This window comes from Lissotriton vulgaris, chromosome 1_1 (genome assembly GCF_964263255.1).
Source record: "Lissotriton vulgaris chromosome 1_1, aLisVul1.2, whole genome shotgun sequence".
NCBI classification, from domain to species: domain Eukaryota; kingdom Metazoa; phylum Chordata; class Amphibia; order Caudata; family Salamandridae; genus Lissotriton; species Lissotriton vulgaris.
Window position 1 is genome coordinate 77,217,014 of NC_141685.1, and position 26,430 is coordinate 77,243,443.

The following is a 26,430-nucleotide window of genomic DNA, read 5'->3' on the forward strand; positions in this document are numbered from 1 at the left end:
TAGTTAACATATCTAGGTCCGTTATTTGACCCCAATGGTTGACTTGGTCCTTAGTTGAATTTGACATTCGTTCGACTTCAGCTTCAGACTCAGGGTGGCCTGGTTCACTTACTCCTTGCTTAGGGGATATACTATTTACTCAGGGGTTTAATTGGAGTTTGAAGAACACATGGGTTAGTTAGCAATGTTAGCATAGCACCAGTTGGATCTTTCATAAAATCAAACTATGACGGTGACTTTCCCAGTTCCCCAAATGTATGGACCTTAGATGATTTAAAGCACTATACGTCACCTGTCTGTTTTATTTTAAACAAATCTAATATTAGTGTTTGTTGTATTTTTATTTTCCTTTTGATAGGAGGGAAAGGTGGCCGCTCTTTTCCTGACCTCATAATACACCCTCTAAGGTGAAGAAGTCTTGCTTCTTTCAGAGAATCAAACGGGCCAGTGACAAGACCAAATGGTGCTTTGATTGGACAAAAACACCTCCAAACACCTCCAAGGGAAAACACCCCCAAAGCACACCTCAGTACAGAATCCGCTGGTGCTGCTGGTTACTTATTTAGTTAACTAATTAATTAATCAATTGATTAATATCCGGGCTCCGGGGAGGGCTGTAGTCTAGGCATGCAGAGTAATTCAGGGGTCGAGGGGTGCTTCAACAGGGTCAAAGTCGATTGTCACTTTCCCCTTTGCATAATTTCTCAGATTTTGTATTACAGACTTGTTACAGACTCCAATGGCTCAGCGACTTACGGACCGACAACCTTCACTACTCGCCACATGCCACACACCTCTTGCCACTTATCACTCACCACTCACTGTTCATTGCTTGTTCGTTGCTATTCATGCTGTCAAGAGTACAGGGGAGAATGCTGGCAATCGTCCAGGAGCAAGAGCGGGATCCAGAGCCAGTCCACCTTCAGACGGCAGATGTAGACACTTCCCTCCACTCCTCTGCTCAGCTCTGCTCTGCTCTGCTCTGCTCATTGCTTTGTGTATACGTAAAATCAGGCGGCAGTTCCCCGAGTTCTGAGGAATTATTGAAGCGTGCGATGTCGGACCATAGATGCGTCCATTCCTCATCGGTAATAGGACGGTGAATTAAGTCTTCCCCACATAGACATATACCGGGGCGTGGGGAAAGCACTGTTAAAAGGAGGAAGCTATAGGGAAATGAGATCACCCGTTTCATGTTAGCAGTCTTGGTGAGAAAGGCCTCCAATTTTGTGAGTGGTCGAATAGCAGCCTCCCGTATCTGACGTGTGAGGGCCCAGTGCATTAGTTGGATATAGTGATATCTTTCCATGTTCTTCAATTCAAAGTCCTTTTGACATTGATCAAAAGTAAAGGTTTCAAAATTGTGGAACAAATGTATAAGAGCTAAGCAGCCTCCCCTTCTCCAGGCATCAAAGGGTCCTTCATGATGGGCCGGGGGGAAAGCTGGATTGAAATGGATTGGAGTGAATGGGGATGGAAAAGAAGTCCACCTGTTGTCGCCCGAAATTGAGTCCCATACTTTAAGATTGGTGCGTGTGGGGCAGCTAAGGTCACCCTGGCAGCCGCCTGGAAGAGAAGGGAGGCTCCAGCTATTTCCCTATGGCACTATCATCTTTGGAGACTGCTTAGCCTAGAACGTATGGCTGATATTTTCAGGGATAATTATAAGAATTTCGAATTTAAATGGGGCCCCCTTGTCTCCTTCCTCTCCCAGGGCCGTCCGTCTGCGGTGTGTCCCTCCACCATCAGAGCCCGCCATCTCTTCCAGATTTGATCACAATCCCAGTGTCGACCAACCTCTCGTTTGTATGAACATGCCGCCACCACGGGTGGGGTGGGCATTTTTTTTTGTTTTTTCTTTGTTCCTTGTTAGATTCATAATTACTTATCCCATGTTAGGATGAGCTTGTCCATGCTTTTTGGCTATTCCGCATACAACACCTCGGTGGAGAAACCTGGAGAAATTACCGTTACCGAAGGCTGTTGAGTTTTCTTTAGACCTATCTTCTGGCTTAGCAAAGTTGCATGATCTTCTTTTTTTCCATTTTTATCTCTCTCTCTCAGCTCCTGGGCACTTCGAAGCTGTATCTTTCATTTGGCTTATCTAATAAAAGGGGGAGCTGGTTTATATTGATCAATGCACTTTGTCCACCTGTTATAATTCTGTTGAGGCTTTCTGATCCCCTGTGTGCGACCAAGTGATGATGTAATTTTTGCCTGTGGACTGTGGGAAAAAATAATAAACAATTTTTTTACATAAATCAGGTGGCAGGCCAAGGCTCCTCTGTGCTCGTCTGTGCTCCTCTGTGCCCTGCAGCAGCCTCCGCGCGAGAAGCACCAGCAGCGCCTTAGCACCAGCAGCGCCTTAGCACCAGCAGCGCCTTAGCACCAGCAGCGCCTTAGCACCAGCAGCGCCTTAGCACCGCGGTGCCGGCAGCGGCCGTTCCTGCCCCCACAGCAGATACATAGAACTTAAAGCGCCCGTATAACAGGACGCGGGTGAAGCAGGAACCGATCACAAAACAAGCCCTGGCAGTCGTCCCAGGCTCCGTTCCGCCTGCTCGTCAACTCCTCCTTGGCTCTACCCCTCGACTCTAATCGATACGCTCTGCACTCAACGCCGAATCACAGTCCGACAACAACTGTGAACACCAACATAGGGAAGAATTATGTGTTTCCCCCAGTTAGTGAAAAACACAGCATAAGTCTTGGCTGCTTCTGCTGCACATAACACACAACACACAATGTTTTGAGGAGGGACCGAGGGCTAGTTTAACGACCACTAAGGTACATGCCCCACAAAGTAATACCTAAACAACCAAAGGTACCCAGTAGTCAGGGGAGTCTGTCACCCAGAACCACACCGTAGATGCAGTGCAGATAACACCCAGAGGAACACAACACACCAATTATTAAGTGCAGAAATGGCCAAGTTAGGACTCAAGGACATATGGAAAAAATTCCCATCAGAGGCCACACTGTACCGCCCTCGGTGTACATCATTTGGGATCTCCTTGCCCAGGAGACTAAACACAGCGGCCGGCAGACATTACCAGTGCCGAAGTTGAGATGTAGGAGGGTGGTAACACATGGAAATACGTGGCAACTGAAAAAGCAGTGTAGGGTGAAAAGAATAGAAAGTGAGTATTAAAATTAGGTGAGCTGGGTAGAGGATCAAAGTTTATTAGTGTCTCCCAGTCCCTAAGGCTAAAAAGAAATGTGCAAAGGCGGTGTCGGAATTAATAACCGCGTAGAGTAGTGGTCGACATGTTTCAGCATTTACGAAAAAAGTTTTCCATGCATTCCTCAGGACCAAGATTTTAAAACTACTGCTTTTAGTGAAGGGTAAAAGATATCACCTGCAAGGATCAGGTTATGCTCAACCAAGGACCATGGATGATGGTTGAGAAGCTTCACCCCACCTGGCTGCGGCTCAGGTATGAGGAGCACCGCTCTATCCGTCGGTGTCTCCTGACAGTCATCCGAGCCCAGCTCGGATGACTGTCTGCTTCTGCTGCACCCAGAGTCTAAAAAGCTTGTGTATAAAATGATTTTGATGTTTGTTACAAAGAAAAATAGAACAAATAGATATGAGTTTAGTGATTACACATTTTTTATTGTTTTTTTTGTTTTTTTGTAATCTAGTCCCTGTGTATGAGTGATGGGGTGGAATAAATTGGATTATTCTGAAGTGCACTAAATGGCATTGAAATAGGTGAATTAATTGTCCCCTATTTAGATAAGTTATCATAGATCTTTTCCTCCTTTTTCCATTGTTTTTTTCTTGCATTTTGTTCTTACCCAGGTAAAGGAGGGTAATTTGGGTAAACCTTTTTGGCTTACATAATTGTTAAGTGTGAGGGTTGCACATATTTGTAATTAGAGTAATAGTTTATGATATAGAAATTAATGAAGTGGTCCTATACGACTACTGGGGACATGTTTAAACGACGCCTTGAATGAATGATGTGTTGAGAGAGTGGTGTGTCTGTACAACTGTGAGAATAGTCTGCTGAATATTGCCCTTTTGCTGCCCGGATATGATTGAGCAACATATGGTACAATATTCAGAAGAAGATATCAATCGATTGTTACTTATTCCCTCCTTGTTAGGGGGTGAATCAGGTACATCCGGAACGCTGAATTCTGATAAAAGTGAACGCCTTATACAGTTGCGTAAAAAAGACACCAGGACACAACTCCATGCGCAAGTACTGTTAGATCACCTTAAGAGCAATACAATTCCTGTAGGATTACAGGTTAAAAACATTCCAGTTATTTTTGTGAATGACAAACCCTATCTCCTAGACTTTAGTGGAGTAGGCACTAAATGCTCTCGTGATTGGATAGTGTTGTCTATCCAAACAGCTCTAAGAATTAGTGAGGAAGAGCTTAAAGAGATAAAGAAATTGGAGGAAGAAATCGGGACAGATACCACTATAACTGATGCTAAAGCATTGCTTGAAACTATTGAAAAAACTATTTGTGACTTTAAAACACATACAGTAAATTTAAAGACTACTAAAGTGGCAAGGGATATTAAGAATTTCAATTTTGAAACTGTTTACCCTTACTTAAAGGAAGATTTTTTTAAGAACAATAATCCCAGTACCCTGAACCTACAATATAGAGGAAGATCGAGAAGGAACTTTATTACATTCTCTTAGTCTTCATCTGGCTCAGACCAAAGTTCTACTGGTGAGTACCAACACTATCAACCTTACCCAAATTATTTTCCATACCCCAGAACCCTCCCTTTTTTTGGAAGAGGACGGGGGTAAGGGGATCCAGAGGAGGATGGAGGCCTCCCCCTCCGCAACCACCCCCAAACCACGGAGTTTTCAGAACACGGCATCGCACATACAACAGATAAATTGTGCAGAGACTGAGATGACGAGTACAAATGAACTGATCCCTTCCTAAAATCTCTCAAAACATAAATTGACGAATGTAGAAGAAAAAGTGCTCCATAAAGGCTTGTCATTCGTCCCCTTGACGCCACAGGACCCTGTGAATACTAAGATGGAAGTGTTACAATTCCTGCGCAAAATTAGGCTTAAAATATTTTTCAAAGACATGGACGAAACCACTGAAATAAATACTAGTGGCCTTAAAATGAAGTCCACATTTTGTCCTGAAAGTGCTACTATGCCGGATGAGATTCGGATATTCGAAGAACAAATTTTGAATGAAGTGGATGAAGTTAGCCGTAAAAAAGTATACTTCAAGCCAAACTTTTCCAAACAGGAAATGGCAGCCCTGAAAGATTTATCTAGTAACCCCCTTACTGTTATTAAACCTGCAGACAAAGGGGGTGGGATTGTACTGTGGGATGTCAATGAATACGATAATGAGATTTTGAGACAATTGCAGAATATAGATCACTATCATCCCATTAAGGAAGACCCCATGGAGAGTCTCAAAGCACGGATTATGGAGATTACCACACTAGCCTTAGACATAGGATATATCTGTAAAAAGGAACATGCTTTTCTGAATGCCAGTTCACCCAAAATACCAAACATATATGTCCTACCCAAAATGCATAAGGACTTACAGCATCCTCCAGGTCGTCCTATTATTACTGCTTGTGGTTCCTTGTTGGAGCCACTCGCTAAATATATTGATGTCTTCTTAAAACCATTTGTACCAGAAACCGAGGCATATATTAGAGATTCAATGGATTTCATTTCCAAGATAGAGGGCTCGGTGTTTGAAAGTGACCACCAGTTGTTGGTCACTTTCGACATTGAAAGCCTGTATACTAACATCCCTCAGGATGAGACCCTGCTGATACTAGAGATAGTATTAGATAAAAGGACGAGACCCCCATGCAGTACCTACCAGTTTAATCGCATCCCTGGCTAAACTTTGTTTAAAAAATAGTTTTTTTGCGTTCAAAGAGGATTTATTTTTGCAAGTTAAAGGGGTAGCCATGGGTTGTTGTTTTGCCCCAGAAATTGCTAATTTGGTTATGGACATGTTCGAAAGAAATTACATCTTCAATGACAATACACCATTCCGTTCCCACATTACGAAATGGAGTCGATTTATCGACGATATTTTTGTAATTTGGTCAGGAACCCTTGAAGAACTAAGTGATTTCCATGATTGGCTTAATGGCAGATCCAGGGACTTGAAATTCACTATGGCCCAGAGCCAGGAGGGAATTAATTTCCTGGACCTGAATGTAACTCACAAAGACGGAAGGCTAGAGGTTAGTCTGTATTCTAAACCTACAGACCGGAACACCTTACTTCATTTTAATAGTGGACATCCTAGAACATTGAAAGAGAACCTGCCTTATGGGCAATTTTTAAGGATTAGGCGCAATTGCACTAATAGATGTGACTACTTTGCGAACGCAGAAAAACTTCAAATGAAATTGATAAACAGAGGGTACCCTAGAAAATTGGTGAAAGCAGCACTTAAACGGGCTTGGTTTACACCACGGGAGACTCTGCTCACACCAAAAGAAAAACAGAATACTGAAAAAATGACCTGTGTCTTAACATACAGCCTCAGAGCGAATATGATCAAACGAATCATTTTGAGGAATTGGTGACTAATACAGCAGTTCGACATCCCTAAACCTTTATTTGCCTTTTGCAAAGCTAAGAATATTCGTCAACATTTGGTGAAGGCAACTAGGCAGACATCAGAAAAGGGTGACTTGAGAAGTATGTTGCACCTCCCCCCTGTAGTTGGACACTATAAATGCAACGGCTGGGTTGTTTGTCAACTGACTAACAATACTAAACATGTAATGATCAACAACCGTAAGCATATACAAAAAAGCTTCTCCAATTGCAACACCAAAAATGTGGTGCACAGCATCTCCTGTCCGTGTGGGAAAACCTACATAGGGCGGACCACCCAGAACGTGAAAATGAGAGTAATACAACATCAATCCAGAATTAGATGTCAGTATTTGGGAGCGCCATTGGTCCAGCATTACATTGAAAAGGGCCACAATGAAAATGATATAAATTGGTCTGTTCTACTAGTAGTGAGAGCACAGAGAACCCCAATGATGCAGGCAACCCTCAACAGACTGGAAGCCAGAATGATTGAGAAATATGAAACTGCGAAAAGGGGTCTGAATGACCGGGACGAAATATGGGCATTAATTACAGCGTAATGTACTTGAGATATCAACTGTGCACCTATTCTGTTGTTTTTGATAATTATTCGCGTTACGTTATGATTTGCTGAATATGTAACATTTTGTACAGAAATATTGATGTATATAGATTTGTTTGACAGAGTGAAATATGATATGGTCCTTGTGTGAATACTTAGGACTGTATTTTATATTTGTATAGGTACAGACACACACGAGTGGTTTGAATTAGGGTCTTGTGTACACACTGTGTTTTTAATAATGGTGGAATGATGTTCGCCCTCTGTGCCCCCCGTCCATAGTCGTTCTCCGATCCGTTTCTCGTGTTTTTAGGACGTGCCACACCACATGTGACGCGGGTTTTGTCACCTTCGTGGGAGTCACACATATTGTAGCCAGTTGCGGGCTCTTTGAGCCCTAGTGAGAAGCAGCTCTATTTTACGGATTTTAGCATAGGGAGGAGCCGCGTTTTTCACTCATTATTTGCGTGGCCCATAGGAAGTATTGAGTTATTTTCCCCACATTAGCCAGAGTGTATGTACGGTGCCCCGGTTTACACACATACTTTTCTTTTCACACCAGGTTGGGCAGGGTGAGTGAACGTTGGTTAGACTAAATGCTTGGCCCGTCATTTATTTTTGTGACGGAGAACCCCAGTCACATGGGGTATGACGTTTGCTACTTCCTTGTGGAGGTACTGGCGGGCGTCCTATGGAGCAAACCCGACCTGTTTGGCGGCAGTTTTTCATTGAAGGAGAGAGACGTTCTGGAGTTTACGGGCTAGTAATAGGTGAGAGAAGTGGCAGACTGCTAATAGATGTAGAAAGTTGGGTAAGGGTTGTAGAGGAGTTAGGTTGTAAGTCACTGACAGTTCTGTCTTGGTCTCCCTAGCGAGCCGGTGGAGTGTGGATACATTTGCACACACGTGAGACGATTTGTTCGTACCCACCAAGACTTCGTGTTAAGGTAGGAGACCAACTTACCCTGATAGAGGTTTTACCGGAATGAATCACCATGAGAAGCACCGTTTGCAATTCATGGATTTTGTCATTTCGTCTTGCAGAATTTGCCTTTGGTTTTGGTTTTTGTGAACGATTTTCAGCTGCCCCTGGATTGATTTCTTTTGTAAGTAGCGAGTATGTAGTGACTTGGAGATGCATGCTGGGTGCATGGAGAGCCGTGAGGTCCTGTTTCCCTCAGTAGCGGTTAGTCACACTTGATAGTGTTCCTTTGAACAGCATGTGGCATTGGTGATTGGGTCATTCCAGCCTGTGTAGCGCATAAATCACTTGGAGTGCATGGATATGGTCCTAGGATTGCTTCTAACACCCCACGCCTGCCGGTGGTAGGATGATGGGCTTAAGTTGCACACAACCCCCTTTTTAGTTTTTCTTTCTCTGGGCACGGTGACTACCGGGCACGGATTGTGAGGATTGGTGAGGAGGGCACAGAGTACGTGAATGGATTCCTAAAATGGTTTTCTATTTTGGATTATATGTATTTTTAGGTGGATTATCACCCTGTCCTGAAGAGGCCAGATTAACTGGAAGGCCGAAATGCGACCGCGTTGACACTTTCATAATGGAGGAGTTTTTAGGTTGATAATTAATTTGGGAACTTGTAACCTTTGTGACACAGGTTTCGATTGAGGTTCGGTAATTTGGGTTTTCGAACCATCTGTGCTATACTACCTCCAAGTGCACCTCCTAGAGTGAATGGGAGGGCACTCAGCCTTTGCTGAAATATTCTGTAGGGTGTAAATCGTATAAGTCCTTGTGTTTTTGTGTTATGATTTTGTTCATTGGTCAATTTTTTTTAATGTTTTGTATATAGGTGTGTATATAGTTATGTATATGATGCTATATGTTGTACAAAAAGCTTGTGTATAAAATTATTTTGATGTTTGTTACAAAGAAAAAAAGAACAAAGAGATATGAGTTCAGTGATTACAAAAAACAACAAAACAATAAAAAATGTGTAATCTAGTCCCTGTGTATGAGTGATGGGGTGGAATAAATTGGATTATTCTGAAGTGCACTAAATGGCATTGAAATAGGTGAATTAATTGTTCCCTATTTAGATAAGTTATTGTAGATCTTTTCCTCCTTTTTCCATTGTTTTTTTCTTGCACCCAGAGTCTTATGCATCTTTTCAGTCTAATTTTTCTGTCTGGAAAAAGATTGTGTCCTGGTTTTCTGCACCCAGTAAATCCAGGTGAAGAAAAACCCAACAACTGATAATCAGGTGGAATAAAATGAGCACATGAAAGTACGTGTGAGAAGTTGGCCTGATATATGATGTTTCCAATTCTGGAACCACCTTGTATCAGTCCAAACAATCCCTTATGGTGTCTGGTTGTAAGTCAACCTTGTTAGACAAGCTATCTTAGGGGTAGCATGGACTAAGCAGCCTTAAAGGCTTAACTTAAGAGGTCGTGTTAAGCGAGCTGTTTTACCACATACAATCCTGTAATATCAAATGAAAGGACACCACACAAGTATATATTATAAAAATATATGTGTTTATTTCTAAAATAATCCCCAGTACTCTTTATGAACAAAGGGGCACAAGCGTTAAATCAAAAGCACAGTATAACATACAAAGTTGCACAATTATGGATGAGGGCGGGTGGCCACTCAAACCATATATTAAGAAAGTGGTATAAGAGATACCAATCGAACAGTGGTTAGGCCTAGGGCCTAGGGAATCGCTGGGAGCAGTCGGGACTAGCAATGCTTAAGTCGGTAAAAGCCCGCGGGATTCAGGTGCAGCACGTAAAGTGCGGCTTGCACCAATGCAAAGTCAATGGTGCGTAAAAGTTATACAAAGTGAGTTTAAAGATACTTCCGCTGAACCTAGAGAAACAAAACTTAGGACACAGACCCTAGAGGTGTGTACCAGTGTGGGAACACCGGCGTTGCAATGTTACCTCACCCACAGGAAGCGGGTGCACAGGGTCGAAGTGGCGTCGGGTTTTGACACGCAGGCTCTTGGTGCTTGGAGCTGAAGATGCTGCAGGCGATGGGAAGCAGAAGTGTCCGGTGGGATACAAGGGTGGACCCAAGAAGAAAAGTACCTGAAAGCAGAGGGGACAGAGTCTGGGTCACTCAGCAGTGACCAGGGTGGAACCAGGACGGAACCAGGCAATGTCGGGCGCAATCAGGTGGTCGTCGAGGAGCTTCTCTCCGCTGTCACGTGGGCTCTGGGGCATCTGCGACGTCCAGGAGCATGTCACGATCTGTCCCACGCAGGCTCTCGCCGTCGGCGCAGTCGGCTTCAAGATTGGAGCAAACAACACTTGGCAAGAGCAATCCACGCGGAACCGGAAGATTGCTTCTCACTCGGGCCAGGAGGGTCAGAGTGGGGGCTCCTTTTCACAGGAGCTGGTGCAGATCTGGAGCAACTAGAAAAGCAGGTCGAATTAAGGTTTTCGTCGGCACAGGGGCCACAAGCCAGCTGGCAAGTGACCGGGCCAACGTGTTGAGCCAACACGAGCAGAAGGGCCCCACGCAGCACTCGTCGAGTGTGGAGGGGTGATCTTTGGTGCAAGGGTAGCTCAGGGTTGGGGCTTCTCAAACCCCGATGTACAGCTTCGAGGGTCACTCGTGGGCTGCACAGTCAGCGTCTCGTGGCCTTTTCAAGATGGCGTGCCCCACGCTTCCGGTCGCCTCCACGGGTCTCAGCTCTGCAGGGACTGTGGATCGGGCTGGAGGAAGGCAGGAAAGCTTGATCTCGTCGATCTCTGTCGCTCGAGTTCCGGCAGGAACTGCAACAAAGCAAGGGTCGAGGTGCTGGATGGTGCCTGTTTGCACAGGGTCGTCACTCCTTGACCACAAGGGAGATTCTTCAGTCTTCTACGTTGAGTAGGATGTCGAAGGGTCCAGAGTTTCGTTTCTTATGTTTCGACAGGATAATCTGAAGTGCATTGGCACTGCTCCCACTCTTATTCGAATCTGGGGGGCGTAATTACCTGCTAGGTCCCCTCCTATGAGTGGGACCCAGGAAGGGGGTGGATACACCCCTTTCCTTTGATCCAGACCGCGCTGGGACTGGGGCTGGTGTGCCCCAGAACCGGTTTGGCCGGATTATACAAGGGGAAGCCTTGTGCTCCCCAGGCAGTGTCTGGTTTCTTTGAAACCTCCCTGCTACAATCCACTATCTCCTGTCTGGGGTGGTTTAACACCGCCCTGCGACAGGAAACCCTTTGTCCAGGCCACCATTTGCTGAGTTTCGGTCAGCAGCAGGAGGCCAGACCCGTGTCTGTGGCAGAGGCATCCATTTTGTGGATCTGAGGCTCATTTTAAATCAACCGCGTTTTAGCAAAAGTAACATGTCGTCCCCTCTAGAGGGGTGGAATGCTACCCCCGTCGCCAGGACTGGCGAGGGGGTAGTATTCCAAATCGTATGACACCTTACACGACATGTTTTGATAAAGCCAAACCAAAGATGACATATAACCGCGAGGATTATAATGCACCTACTAGTATATGGTAAGGCATTATCCCAGAACAGCTAAGGGAATTGGTCCCGACAGCTGCAGACAGGCTCAGCTCATGGTAGAGCACCATCTCACATTAAACCACGCACTCTGCCTCCAGGATTGTTAAGGCCTGCCATAGGAGTGACTCATAGGTTTATATGTGCCCAGATAGGGTTAGATATAGGCATACTATATCTAAGCAAGGGGTGATTACACCACCTTGCCCCAGCTGAGTGATCAGCCAGTTGTGTCAGTTTTGGATAGGCAGCCAGGGGTAGCAAAAGATATGCTGCAGCCCCTGGTAGGCCCTGGGTGGCACCTATGCCCTGGGCACCTATAGTGCACTGTACAGGGGCTGATAAGGTGACCCAAGCCAATTTAGTTATGCACCTAGGGTACATGGAGTCTATTTTACAGAGAGAGCAGATAGCCTGGGGCCCTGATTACAGGGAACCAGGCCAACTAAGTCGAAAACCAGCTAAACACAGGCAAAAAATCTGGGGTAACCATAGTCAGGTAGCCACCTTCCTACAGTACGCCTTAATTTCATTGCCCTTGATTCACACTCTGGACCATAGTTGAGGGATAGGTCTAGGCATAGTCCTCACAGCACACAATAGATCTGCTTGAGGCAGAGGCCAAAACTCAAAAGTCAGGAAACCAGATACAAGTAGGTGGTAACTCAGGGCAGGGGAAACGCCTGTTGTCCGTGGAGGAGTCATTCCCTTCCCAGAAATCTGCATTACAAATTAATTAATAGTATATATTTTTTTAATATCTGTTTGGTGCCAGTCCATATGACTTTCATATCTGCTTTTGGGATTCTATGTTGAACTCCATAGGGTACATGGATCCTTTGTGAGCTTAATAAAATGTTGAAAATTCTACAAATCCTCATTCCTACATCCAATTACTCACATGCTACCATTCTACACTCTGCTCTGTCTGAAAAACAGCTCAACATTTTCAAAATTCTGCATTGATTTAGCTTGTAAATTATATTTTTGGAAATGTACATGTATTAACTATTTAATTTTAATACTATAGGTGATTGAAATTATGGACGAAGAAAGCAAGATTTAGCACTAAGCAACTGAATGTCAGTGCCATAAGAAGGATTATTTTGAAAAACTGAAGGACATCCAGCATTCTACGTTTAAACAATTTCCAAAAATCTAAGTGTGGCAAGTACTATACCTGTAAGTGAAGTCTCTAATTTTGCATTTCATTAACCCAGAGCAAAGCCATATCTGTGCACACAGCATCAGAAATAATGTAGAAAGAACGCTTCACCATCCTCATCTGAAATATTATCAGAAAGACAAATTGCCTCAGCATGACAGAATAACGTTCATTAAAGCATCATGTAATTCTAGAGAGGAAGCACACACTACATAAAAGAAAGTTACAACTAAAGGTTTCTTCTGGATACCATCAAAGAAAAGACGCTGAAAGAAGACTCCGAAGCTGACACGTTAACAACCAAAAGATTGGAAAATCACCTTTGTTCAACAACTGTTTTTAGCCAGTTATGCAAGTTTGAGACTATCTGCGTCGGGATATAACACCTTGACCCACTCTGCTCACTCTTGCGAAAACCTTAAAAATTCACCACTTTATTGTGTTCATGACCATCTCAGATTGTTTCCTTTTTATTGTGTACTGTTCTGTAATTCTATGTAAATCGCCTCAACATTATCTGTTGTGCAGGAGTGATATGTAAAACTGTTAAATATGAAAATGGATTAAAGGAGCACCATTGCGCTATAGCTAATGTAAATAAATCCTCATCCTCAGAACTACAAACCTTAACCTTACACCAAACATAGAACGGGGAGAAGGAACTGATGTTCTGCGACTAATGATCCACAATAGTACTCTGCACGTTCTAACACCCTCAGTTACTGCCATTACATCAGTGCAAAAAGGTACTTATCAGTTTAATCAATAAATATCAGACTAACACCTTATTACTGCATTGCTAAGAACCTATACAAATAGATTTGAGAAAAACTTCAGTCACAAATTAAGTTGCTGCCGGAGAGGCTATTACCTAAAAACTATTATCTGCTAGAAAAATTTCAACAGGTGTTACAGGACTGCTTCCCGACATTTTTTTGCTCAATTCAAGTGTTGAGAAGATTACACACAATTTCTTTTAGAGATAAGTGCTGAACATTATCTAAACAAGCCTGACTCTAAAATCGAGGCAAAATAACCGAAGTTGGGGGAAAAAGTTACCTGTGCCCAAAAAGATACAGCCATTAATCTTATCTCACAGAATTTGACAGTATGCACACAGGGGGAAACCACTCTCAGTGCAATTTATGCCCAAAAACTTTCAGGCGTAAATCTTATCTCACTGAGCATATGAGAATCCATACTGGGGGAAAACACTCTCCGTGCAAAGTATGCCAAAAAAGTTTCAGGCGTAAATCTTATCTCACTGAGCATATGAGAATCCACACTGGGGAAAAACCTTTTCAGTGCTCTGAATGTCAGAAAAGGTTTAGTATCAAACCGAGTCTATATCGACATGCATTAACCCACTCTGTGGAAAAACCTTACCAGTGCGCTGAATGCCCAAAAAGTTTCAACCAAAAATCTTATTTCACTGAACATATGAGAATCCACTCTGGGGAAAACCCTTATCAGTGCTCTGAATGCCAGAAAAGGTTTTTTTGTTTTTTTTTAAAATATATTTTTATTGCAGGAATCAGTAAATCAATACAGTAGCGACCAGCATTGTATTATGAACAACATATACAAAATAAAGCCCACCGACCCCCCTCCATAACGTTTGTACACAGCCAATTAGCCCATATCCCTGGGGTTGGGCGGCAAATGCAGCTGGGGTCAGTAGAATGCTGGAGCTGGTCCGGATAACACACTGTCCGTCATCTGCTTTTCTAAACAAACCCAAAACCCCCAAAATAAACCCCCCCCTCGAAATACCTATTAACTGTGAAACCCCCCCTCCCCCCCCCCCACCATCAGCGCCAGGGAGCTCATCAACATAGGATCCACTGCTTGACCCACGGGGAAGGTAATAGTGCTGTCAATGCTAATGTTTAACGGGACTCGGGGCGAGTTGCTTCTTCACTTTCGGAGTCGCTGGGGGTACAATAATCCCTGAGGGCCTGCACCAGCGTTTCCCACTCTAACGCGGCCTCCTGCGCCTTCTCATTACCCTGCCTCCAAGCCAGCTGGTATCTTAGCGCGCTCTCACCCACCGCCCATTTCAAAAGCTCACTGTGCCATCTGCTGCCTGCAGGACCAGCTCGTGCCTTCCAGTTCCTGGTCACCTCTCGCTTAGCAAGTAGGAGCCCCAGGTCGATAAATTTACTGGAAATTTTATTCCGGGGGGTATGGGGGAACCAGTGCAAGAGCCCTACCGCCACATCGAATGATAAGTGCCTCCCCGTCACCTCCTCCAAAGTCGTCGCTACCTCCTGCCAGTAGGACGTCAGTCCTGGACAGGCCCATAGCATGTGTAGGAGGTCCGCCTCCTGAGCCTGGCACCTAGGGCATTCCGCTGAAGCCGTGGCAAAATAACGCCTGATCTTTACCGGGGTCAGGTACGCTCTATGGAGAACATAATAGTGGACCAGTTGGAAACGGGCGCTACGTGTACCCTTCCAGGCACGCCTCACCAACTGGGCCCAGGTCGTCTCCGGGATCTCCCTACCAATGTCCTCTTCCCAGCGGGACTTCAATGTGGTGAGAGGAACCAACCCCTCGGTAATCAACCTGCCGTATAGGCAAGTGACCGCCTTCACCGTGCCCGCCGACATCATTACGTACTGGCACACCTGAGACAATTGGGGTTCCTCTAGCCCGTTCTGCCAGTGCGCCTGGATCGCTCGCACAATGGCCGAGTGCAGCAGAAAGTCGCCCCGGGGGATCCCAAAGCGGTCAATGAGATCCTGAAAGGACAGGAGCGCTCCGTCCTCGTACAGGTCCCCGACGAGCTGTAAACCGGAATCCTCCCAGTCCGCCAATCGTGACCAATCCCCTCCGTGGGGGAGGGCCGTCAGCATCCCCAACGGTATTTCAGGCGCATATGGCGTCCGTAGGTGGCCTCTGGCGTGAGCCCGATTCCAACATAGTCGGATAGTCCGCTCCTCCATCGACAAGTCCCGTAGGACCAAGCGTTGTCGCAGCGCGATGAAGGAGAGGACGTGCCTGGCCATACCCGTCCCTCTACCGTCTTCCGGGCCTCTGAATTCCCTGGCTATCTCCTGGGTGTAGGTCTGGAGCTGCGCCGCCAGATAGTACTTCTCGAAGTCCGGCACAGCGAGCCCCCCCTCGTCCTTCGGCCTCATCAGGGTGTTGAGGGCCACCCGCTGCCGGCCCGTTCCCCAGAGGAACCCGACCACCATAGAACACAGGCGACGAAACGTGGCCGGTGGGACCCAGATCGGCAAAGTTCGGAAGTAATACAACAGCCGGGGGAGCGCCACCATTTTGAGCAGGGCGATGCGTCCCGCCACTGAGAGCGGCAGCGTGGCCCAAAAGTCCATGCAACCTCGGAGTGCTCGCATGCAACGGGCAATGTTCCCATCTAGGAGGTCGGGTTGGTCGTTATGTTATGTTATGTTAAATTTAGCTTATAAAGCGCGCGTACGCCCGTAGGCTTCATGGCGCTGTAGGAAGTTTCCAGAGCATAACACAACAACAGAAGGACCACTTAGAGCGTCTGAGGATAGGCTTCTCTAAAAAGCCAGGTTTTAAAGGCTAGTCTAAAGGCTAGAATATCCTCGTGTGACCTTAAAGAAGCTGGCAAGGAGTTCCAGAGGGATGCAGCAAGAAAATGAAAGGAGCTGCCGCCCTGACGTTGTTTCCTAACAACCGGCACAGTGAGCACGTTTTTGTGACCCGAACGAAGGTTGCGGGAGGGGGTGTATCTGGCAAGCAGGTTGATAATGAATTTGGGGCCTTTGCTTTGTAATGCCCTAAAGATAATGCAGCCGGTTTTAAAAGCCACCCTCTGGGCTACCGGCAGCCAATGCAGGTCTGCCAGGCCTGGCCTGATGGACTGCCATTTAGGAAGCCCACAGATCAGCCTGGCCGCCTGATTTTGAACCAGCTGCAGCCTCTTGAGCTGCCCGGCTGGAAGGCCCAAATATAAACTATTTGAGTAGTCCAGCCTAGACAGCACAAGGGCGATGGTCACCTGTATCAGGGCAGAATGGGTTAGGAAATGGGCAATCTTTCTAATCTTGCGCAGCTGAAAGAAGCATGCGGAGACAACTGACCCTACCTGACTTTTCAAGGAGAGGTCGTCACTGAAGGTGACTCCAAGGCTCTTAACCGTGCGGGATTTGGAGGGGGGATTTCCCATCTCCGGAGGCCAAAATTGAGGTCCCCAGCTGAGTTCGCTCTTCCCAGGCAAGATCAGTTCAGTCTTGCCTGGGTTAAGTTTTAGGTGGTTAAGGCCCATCCATCTCTGGATATGAGCCATGACCTCCCTAAACTCAGTGACAGCATCCGGCGACCCTAAGGGGAAAACCAATTGCAGATCATCTGCGTAATTAAAGATCCACACTTTGAATTTCCTCAAGGAGTGCAAAAGGGGACGCAGGTATAAATTAAATAAAAGGGGAGACAGGGATGAGCCTTGAGGGACACCGCAATCGTTCTTAATTCTAGGGGCTGTGAAGGTGCCCAGTCTCACTGCTTGAGTCCGGTCGGACAAGAATGATTGCACCCAGCTCAGGGCAGTACCCCTGAGGCCTGCCTGCTCGACACGGCCGACCAAAATAGTGTGGTCGACCGTGTCGAAAGCAGCAGACAGGTCAAGAAGCACCAGTGCCTGGTGGACATCCCTGCCCGCGTTACACCGAAGTGTATTCTGGTCGTGGTACACAAATACCCCAAGGTATTTAAAGCAGTCGGGCTCCCATCTGATCTCCTTACTTAGCGCAGGAGCGGGGGTACCCCTGCGCATCGGGAAGAGGCAGGTCTTAGACCAATTCACTTGGAGGCCTGAGACCGCTCCGAACTCCGTTAGCGCTAATTCCGCTCCCCGCAAAGCGTCGACCGGATCCTCCAGGAAGAGCAACAGGTCGTCCGCATATAGCGAGACATAGTGCGGGCCCGCCGCCGTCCATAAGCCCGTATAGTGGGCTCCCGAGCGAAGGTGCATCGCCAGTGGCTCCACCGCTAGTGCAAAAAGAAGCGGGGATAAGGAGCACCCCTGCCGCATGCCCCGCTCCACCGGATAACGCGATGAAATCAAAGGGCCCGATCTAACCCTGGCCGAAGCGGAAGCGTAGAGGACTGCAGTCCATTTGACAAATCCCTCCCCGAGGCCAAATCTCCGTAATACCGTGCATAGGTAGTCCCACTCTAGGCTATCAAAAGCCTTCTCCAGGTCCACCGACAAGACTACCGGGGACGGGGCATCCACGAATGGTTCCCCAAGCAAGCGGAACAACCTTCGGATATTCATAGTCGTATTCCGCCGTGGGATGAAACCGGCCTGGTCCTCATGCACTAGGGAACTCATATGTCCCAGCAGCCTCGAGGCCAAGATGCTGCTCAATATTTTGTAGTCCACCGTCAACATTGATAGGGGACGGTAGGACCCCGGGTCAGACGAGTCTCGGCCCGGTTTGAGGAGAGGAACCACCAACGCCTCACACATCGAGCCAGGGAGCCGACCCAACCTCTTCGCCTCCCTGTAGACCACCAATAACCGAGGGGCCAAGAGGTCAGCGTAAGCTGCATAGAACTCCACCGGAAGGCCATCTAGGCCCGGGGTCTTGTTCCTCGCCATCCGTTTGATGGCCCCGCGGATCTCCCCCAAGTCGATATCAGAACCCAGGGTTTCCGCCACTTCCTGTCCTACTGTGCGGAGTTCCAGTGGGCTAAGATAGTTATCAAGCCGGTCTGGGTCACGTGCGGAGCGACTGCGGTATAAACTTTCGTAGTAATGCCGGAAGCAGCTAAGAATCTCCGGTTGGGTGCACACCTCGGACCCATCTGCCCTACGCATATTTGTCGTCGTCTGGGACTGGCGCGTAGGGTTGGCCAACCACGCCAGCAACGCACTCGACTTGTCTCCTTCCGCAATAGACCGGACCGTATAGGCCTTATAATCAAAACAGCGGAGCCGTTCGACCTCCACCGCTACCTTCTCCCTCGCCTCTACCGTTTGTGTTTGCAATTCCGGGTGTCCGGGGCGGCTAACTTCAAGCTCACGGAGTGCCCGGTCCGCTGTGTCTAAATCAGCCAGGATAACACGCCTCATGCCCACCTTCTTAGAGATACAGTAGCCCCTCACCACTACCTTAAAAGCGTCCCATTCGAACGCCCTAGTACTCGCGGAACCGCCGTTGGACGCAAAATAATCCGTGATTCTCTCCCCTAGGTCCGCCTTGAAGACACTGTCCTCGAGGATCTCGGGGCGCATCTTCCAGGTGGGTACTGCCGGCGTCCCGGGGAACCAGCGAATGTCCAGCAGGAGGGGGTTATGGTCCGAGATGGTCCGCGATAAGTACTCTGATCGGACCGCTGCCGAAACTAGTTCGGGCGAACCAAGAAAGCCATCTAGCCTGACATGCAGCTCATGGAGGCTCGAGAAGTATGAATAATCTCTAGACGCGGGGTGATGCGCCCTCCAAATGTCCGTTAAACCCCAGCGGGTCTGCCAATCTTGACGACCCTTAGCCGTACGCCAGACCGGGGAATCGGGGAGCGGGGGATGCGAGCGGTCTATGTCCACATCCACTACGGAGTTAAAGTCTCCCCCCAGCAGGAGGGGCCCGGCGAAAAAGTGGGCCAGTGAGCCCGATAACCTGGAAAGGAAGGCAGTCTGGTCTACATTAGGGGCATACACACAGCAAACGTTCAGGTCCCTCCCTCCTAGAGTGCCTGAGATGGCCACGAAACGCCCCTCTGGGTCCAACACTGTCCTCGTGACCTGGAAGGGGACTCCTGCCCTAATCCATATTAGCGCCCCCCTGGCATAAGCAGAGTACGCCGTGGAAAAGACCTGCCCTCGCCACCTACGCTGAAGCGCCGCCCCTTCCGCCTTGGTCAGATGCGTTTCCTGCAGCAGCGCCATTTGCACTCCCCTACGCACTAAATAAGCATGGACCTTGTGACGCCTGGACATAGTGTGAAGCCCCCTCACGTTCCAAGTAACACATTTCAAGTTAGCAACATCAGCCATTGTCCCAGAGTGTTCTTGCACAGTTTCCCCGTTCGGGTCCCCACAAAGAAAAAGCATCAATCCTCCCAGCGCTGACGGCGGCCATTTTCCCCAACCAAAACCAAACCACCCAAAAACCAACAAGGCCCCCCCCAACCACCCCAGAACAGGACCCAAACTGCACCATCTAGATCCCATCCAAACCTCGACGTATATCAACCCCAAAACCCCCACTAGTCCTACGGTCGCCACCGTAGGAAGGCCTTATGGGCCAGGTGCGGGCTGGGCGGAGGCAGTGGGCCCTCGTCGCCCAGGCTACCAGGACTATAGCAAGCCCCCCCCGGTGTCAAAACCTTCCGGGGCAAGAGCAGAGGCCCCCCAACCCTCTCTCCTTCGTTGTCAGCAATAAAGAACGGCAACCGCCTCCCCCCTGCCGGGCCCCCACCCAAAACAAGGCAGCATACCCCGTTACCCTTGTCCGTCCAGAAGGTCCTCCACCGATTTCGGTGTGATCACCGGTGTATGGGTACTGTCTGCCACTGAATCCTCCGAGTCCGATGGTGCCCCCTGAGCACCCGGGTTTTCTTCCTCCCCCTCGATAGCTTCGCCTCTTGCTCCCGACAGTTCCGACAGAACTTCCAGCACTCCCCTCCGCTCCGATGATGTCTCCGCAGTCGAAGGCCCTCCCGTGCGGCCGCGGCGATTCCTGACCCTCTTGGATCGCCTCCTTTGTTCCGGCTCATCCTCCTGTTGGGTCGAGGCGCCAAAACCATCTTTCCCTGTCCGATACAGTTCGAGCCAGTCACAGACCTCCTCCGGGGTGTCGAAGAACTGGGCTTTGTCGTCGACAATGACGCGGAGCTTTGCAGGAAATAGGAGTGAATATTGGATGCCCTCACTCCTGAGTTCGCGCTTAACCGCCAGGAAGGAGAACCGCTTGCGCTGCGTCTCGTAGGTGTAGTCAGGGAAGATGTTCACCTGACTGTTCGCAACTTGGAACGGGCCATTGTGCCTGGCGGCATTTAGGATCAAGTCTCTGTCCCGAAAATGTAGCAACCGCGCCACCACCGGCCTTGGGGTACGTCCCTGCTGTGGGGGCCGTGCTGGGACTCTGTGGGCCCGTTCTAGAGTGTAGAAGGAGGACAGACCCTCCGGGACCACCGTGTCTCGGAGCCAGGTCTCCAAGTATCGCACCATATCGCCATCCTCGATTTTTTCCGGCAGGCCCACCACTCGAATGTTATTCCTCCTGTTGCGGCCTTCCGCATCCTCCGCCCTCCGTTCGAGGGTCTCGATTCGGGATAAGGCATCCTTTATCGTCGCAGCCAGGGTTCTCTGCGCCGGTTCTAAAGTTTTCACCGTGCCCTCCACCTCCTTGACCCGGTCTGAGAGTTTACCATGGTCCGCCCTAAGGAGGCCCAGGCCCGTCGCCACCTGAGCAATGTCCTGTTGGAGGGCCGACCGAGTAGCCTCTATTGCCTCCAGTACACGGTCGAACTGTTGCTGCAGTGGTGCACCACCAGGTCTTTTTGGGTCTCCATGCTCTTCCTTGTCCTGGGCTTCAGAGTCCGAGGTGGTCTGGTTGGATCCCTTGGCTCCTTTAGGTTTCCCCATGCTGCCAGGGGCTCGCCGTGAGGGTTCCGGAGTAGGCGTCTCCGTGTACAGGTGTCTATCACGACCTTCCCGGGAGTTCGTTCTCACGTCGGGTATGGGCGATCTCCTTCTCCAGAGCCTGTGGAGACTCCGCCGCTTCGGCTCACGCCACCGCCACGGCGTCCGAGGGCACCGATGAGGGGGCGGAGACAACCGTCGCCGGGTCGGGCAGGCCCGTTCACCCACTATAGCTCCGGGGTGAGGGCCACCAACTCCCTCGGTTGATCTGTGGCGCCAGAGTGTCGCGCCTCCCATGTAGTTGGACTGGCCAGGAAATCGTAGCTAGTTGCGGAGTCGCAATGCGGACCACCGCCTGGATCAGAGGGCACCCGCACCCGGTGCCCTCTAGTGCGTGGGCACCCGCCCGGTCGTCTAATCGAGTATGAACCCGTTGCAGAAGGTCCGAGCCTGTCAATGTCCAATGTCTAAAACAACCGAGGATGGTGAAGCCGGGTGCCAGTCGACACCCGCGAGACCTCTTCAACTCAGTAGTTTCGATCAAGGGGACAAAGGAGTCCGGGCGCCATGTTGGGTCGCACTCCGCAACTCCGCAAACTTCGGCATTTCTTCGGAGCAACCCCCGTCCAAACTCCACCAAGGCCCCCGGCAGGGTGTCGTCGCCTCGCTCAACCGAATGCGGGGTCTGGGGTGCCCCTCAGCCTCCGATGTTCAGGATAATCTCGGGCTTAGTCCCGGAGCCGAGCTCTCAGGCGACCATCGCCATCGGCGCCCAAGCCACGCCCCCCTGAATGCCAGAAAAGGTTTTGTAACAAACCAAGCCTATCTCGACATGCAATAACCCACTCTGTGGACAAACCTTATCAGTGCCTGGATTGCCGAAAATGTTTCAAAAACAAAAGCAGTCTCTCTCAGCATACAAGATACCACTCTAAGGCTAAGGAAAAACTTTATCAGTGCTCTGAATGCCAGAAATGTTTCAGTGATCAAAGCACTCTGACTCGGCATACAAGAACCCACGCTGGGGAAAAACCTCATCAGTGCACAGAATGCCAGAAATGTTTCATTGACAAAAACAGTCTCACTCGGCATATAATAACCCACACTGGAGAGAAACCATATCAGTGCACAGAATGCCAGAAATGTTTCAGTTGCAAAAGCAGACTCACTGAACATACAAGAATCCACACTGGGGAAAACCCTTATCAGTGCTCTGAATGCCCAAAACATTTCAAACTTAAATCACTTCTAACTGCACATGTGAGATTCCACACTGGGGAAAAACCTTATCAGTGTTCTGAATGCCAGGAAAGGTTTTGTAACCAACAAAGTCTTTCTCGACATACAATAACCCATTCTGTGAAACATCCTTACCAGTGCTCTGAATGCCAGGAATGTTTCAGTAGAAAAAGTAGTCTCACACGGCACATAAGAATCCACACTGGGGAAAACCGTTATCAGTGCACTGAATGCCAGAAATGTTTCAGTCAAAAAAGCTGTCTCACACGGCACATAAGAATCCACACTGGGGAAAACCGTTATCAGTGCACTGAATGCCAGAAATGTTTCAGTCAAAAAAGCTGTCTCACTCGGCACATAAGAACCCACACTGGGGAAAAACCTTATCAGTGCTCTGAATGTCAGAAATGTTTCAGTGAAAAAAGACATCTCACGCTGCATATAAAAACCCACACTGGGGAAAAACCTTATCAGTGCTCTGAATGCCAGAAATGTTTCAATGAAAAAAGACATCTCACGCTGCATATAAAAACGCACACTGGAGAAAAACCTTATCAGTGCTCTGAATGCCAGAAATGTTTCAGTGAAAAAAGACATCTCGCGCTGCATGTAGTAACCCACACTGGGGAAAAACCGTATCAGTGCTCTGAATGCCAGAAATGTTTCAGTGAAAAAAGACATCTCACGCTGCATATAATAAACCACACTGGGGAAAAACCTTACCAGTGCTCTGAATGCCCTAAAGATTTCAAACTTAAATCACTTCTAACTGCACATGTGAGATTCCACACTGGGGAAAAACCTTATCAGTGCTCTGAATGCCAGAGATGTTTCAGTGAAAAAAGACATCTCACGCTGCATATAAGAACCCACACTGGGGAAAAACCTTATCAGTGCTCTGAATGCCACAAATGTTTCAGTCAAAAAAACAATCTCACTGAGCATATAAGAATCCACACTGGGGAAAAACCTTATCAGTGCTCTGAATGCCAGATATGTTTCAATCGAAAGAGCAGTCTCACTCAGCATATAAGAATCCACACTGGGGAAAAACCTTATCAGTGCTCCGAATGCCAAAAATGTTTCAACCAAAAATCTCATCCCACTGAACATGTGAGAATCCACACTGGTGAATAAAATTATCAGTGCTCTAAATGTCAGAAAAGATTCAGAGGTAGAGATGGTTACAAGCGCCATAAGAAAACACACCATCAAAATAATTCAGTTCTCCGAATGCCAGAAAAGCATCAATTTTAAACTCAATCTCACTCTACATGAGCAGACGCACACATGAGAAAAACATTACCAATGCTGTGAATGCCAGAAATTCCTATTTGATAGGCACAGCCTCACTAACTATAAGCGACTCCATACTGATGAAACACCTTATGAGTGCTCTGAATGCCAGAAAAGCTGCAGAGAAAAACGCTATTTCACGATGAGAAACTCCACACTAGAGAAAATCCTTATGCCATAAAAGGTTGAATCTGAAAGACAGTGTTATGCTTCATGAGAGATCCCACTCTGGGGAAAAACCTTATGAATGCTCGAAATGCAAGCAATGTTTTGGTTACAAATTACTTCTCACTTGACATGAGAGAACTCACACGGGGGAAGAAAGCCTTATGTGTGTTCTTAATGTCAGATAAGGTTTAGTCTTGAATACAATGTCATTTCACATGAGAGAATTCACACTGGACTAAAGCCATATACAGGAGGGGAAAGCCAGAAACGTTATACTCAGAAAGGAGATATCACTAAACATGAGAAATGCATCCTCACCAGGTGAAAAGTAAGGCGTATCTTGAGTTGCAGAAAAGCTTCTAACAACCTGACTTTACATGAGAGAGCAAATATTGTAGTTGCAATAGAATTTATCAAGAAACTCTTACAGGATAACTTAGGCTGCCCGCATGCAACCTCCAAAGAAATTTCAGGCCTGGAAATATTTTTAATTGCAACAGAATCCACAATTTGAGTATCTGAAAGTTACAAAACTCTCAAGGTCAACTAATTGCCCAAAAATTCACAATAATAATGTCTTAAATTTTACTCTACCCAAAAGGTTTCTACTCACCCTTGTTTCTTAACATATAACTGATATCTATTTTTTCATGATAAGATTAAGCCTATGTGGAGTTCTTCAGTGAGGAACTCCACAAAGTGACAAAAAAACTCTGGCGGTCTACGCGGAGTTCCGCAAGCAGCGGAGTGCGTAAGGGTCATGTCGTTTGTGGTGATTTCATCCCATGTCGGAGGATCATTTGGCCCTTCTCTTCCAGGAAGTTATGGATCTCTTTGCCAAGGGAGCTATCAAATGTGTCCCTGTGCCAGAAGTAGGTCGGGTTTGCTACTCCCACTACTTCTTGGTACCCAAGAAGGACAAAGGCCTGCATCCTATCGTAGTCCTCAGGGACATCAACCGCTTCCTCAGAAAGGAGAAGTTCAAGATGTTAACCTTGGCTCAGGTCTTGTCTGCCTTCGACCCTGGAGATTTTATGGTAGCGTTGGACTTGCAGGACACTTAATTTCACATCCCCGTCTTGCCTGCCCACCGGCATTACCTACGGTTCACTGTAGGCCACACGCATTTTCAGTTTACCACGCTCCCCTTTGGCCTTACCAGACCCCCCACTCCCCAGGGTGTTCATGAAAGTGATGGCGGTGGTTGCAGCTCATCTGCGCAGATCAGGGGTTCCAGTCTTCCCCTCTCTCGCTGACTGGCTGTTGAAGGTGAGCTCGCCCAGGCTGTTGTCTCCCACCTCCAGACTACGACGGACTTCCTGCATTTGCTGGGGTTCACAGTTAACATGCTGAAGTCGCACCTGATTCCCTCCTATAAGCTCCTTTTCATCAGAGCGGTTCTGGACACAGCACAGTTTTGGGTCTATCCTCCCTAGCAGCAAGTCCAGGATATTTGGGCTATGATACCGATGTTTCAGCCTCCATCCCGGTGTTCTGTGAGAATGACCCTGAGGCTGCTGGGCCTCATGGCCTCCTGCATCCTGCTGGTGCATCATGCCAGATGGCATATACGTGCTCTGCAGTGGGACCTGAAGTTCCAGTGGGCGCAGCACCAGGGGAATCTTTCCGATGACTCAGATTTCGGAGGGGACTGCAAGTCAGTTGCAATGGTGGTTCAGGAACCAGGATTGGGTCAACAGCCGATCCCTCTCCCTTCCCCAACCTGAGTTCACAGTAGTGACGGATGCGTCACTCCTGGGTTGGGGCAGCCATATGGGAATAACGGAGATCAAAGACCTCTTCGTCTCTGGCGGAGTCCAGGCACCACATCAACCCTCTGGAGCTCCGGGCGATTTGTCTTGCACTGAAAGCATTCCTTCTTTCTGTGAAAGGAAGAGTGGTGCAGGTGTTCACGGACAACACCACCGCCATGTGGGACTGAAACAAACAGGGCAGGGTGGGGTCGTGGACCCTATGTCAAGAGGCTCTTCGCCTTTAGACATGGCTGGAACATCAGGGCATATCTCTGGTGGTTCAACGCCTAACAGGTTCACTGAACGCCAGGACGGCCAAACTCAGCCGCCAGTGCATGATGGATCACAAATGGCATCTTCACTCGAAGGTGGGGCTAGGTCTCTTTCAGTAGTGGGGAGAGCCTTGGTTAGATCTATTCGCCACCGAAGAGAACGCTCAATGTCAGCAGTTCTGCGTGTTAGAGTTTCCAAGGCGGCTTTCGCTCGGCGACCCTTTTCGTTGCGAGTGGAGTTGTGGCCTCCTATACCACTTCTGCCAAGATTGCTGAAGAAGATCAAACGCGATCAGTCCCAAGTCTGGTACCCCGAGCCCTCGAGCATG

The 26,430-nt window shown here is 48.0% G+C and overlaps 1 protein-coding gene across 1 annotated transcript; it reads left to right on the forward strand.

The window, feature by feature from the left end:
* Window positions 1-13,895: 13,895 nt before the first annotated feature.
* Window positions 13,896-23,748, forward strand: LOC147737398 (uncharacterized). The gene is made up of 2 exons (XM_086923853.1): window positions 13,896-14,278; window positions 22,176-23,748. The coding sequence occupies exons 1-2, from the start codon at window positions 13,896-13,898 to the stop codon at window positions 23,746-23,748; spliced, it is 1,956 nt and encodes a 651-aa protein (XP_086779979.1).
* The last annotated feature ends 2,682 nt before the right edge of the window (window positions 23,749-26,430 follow it).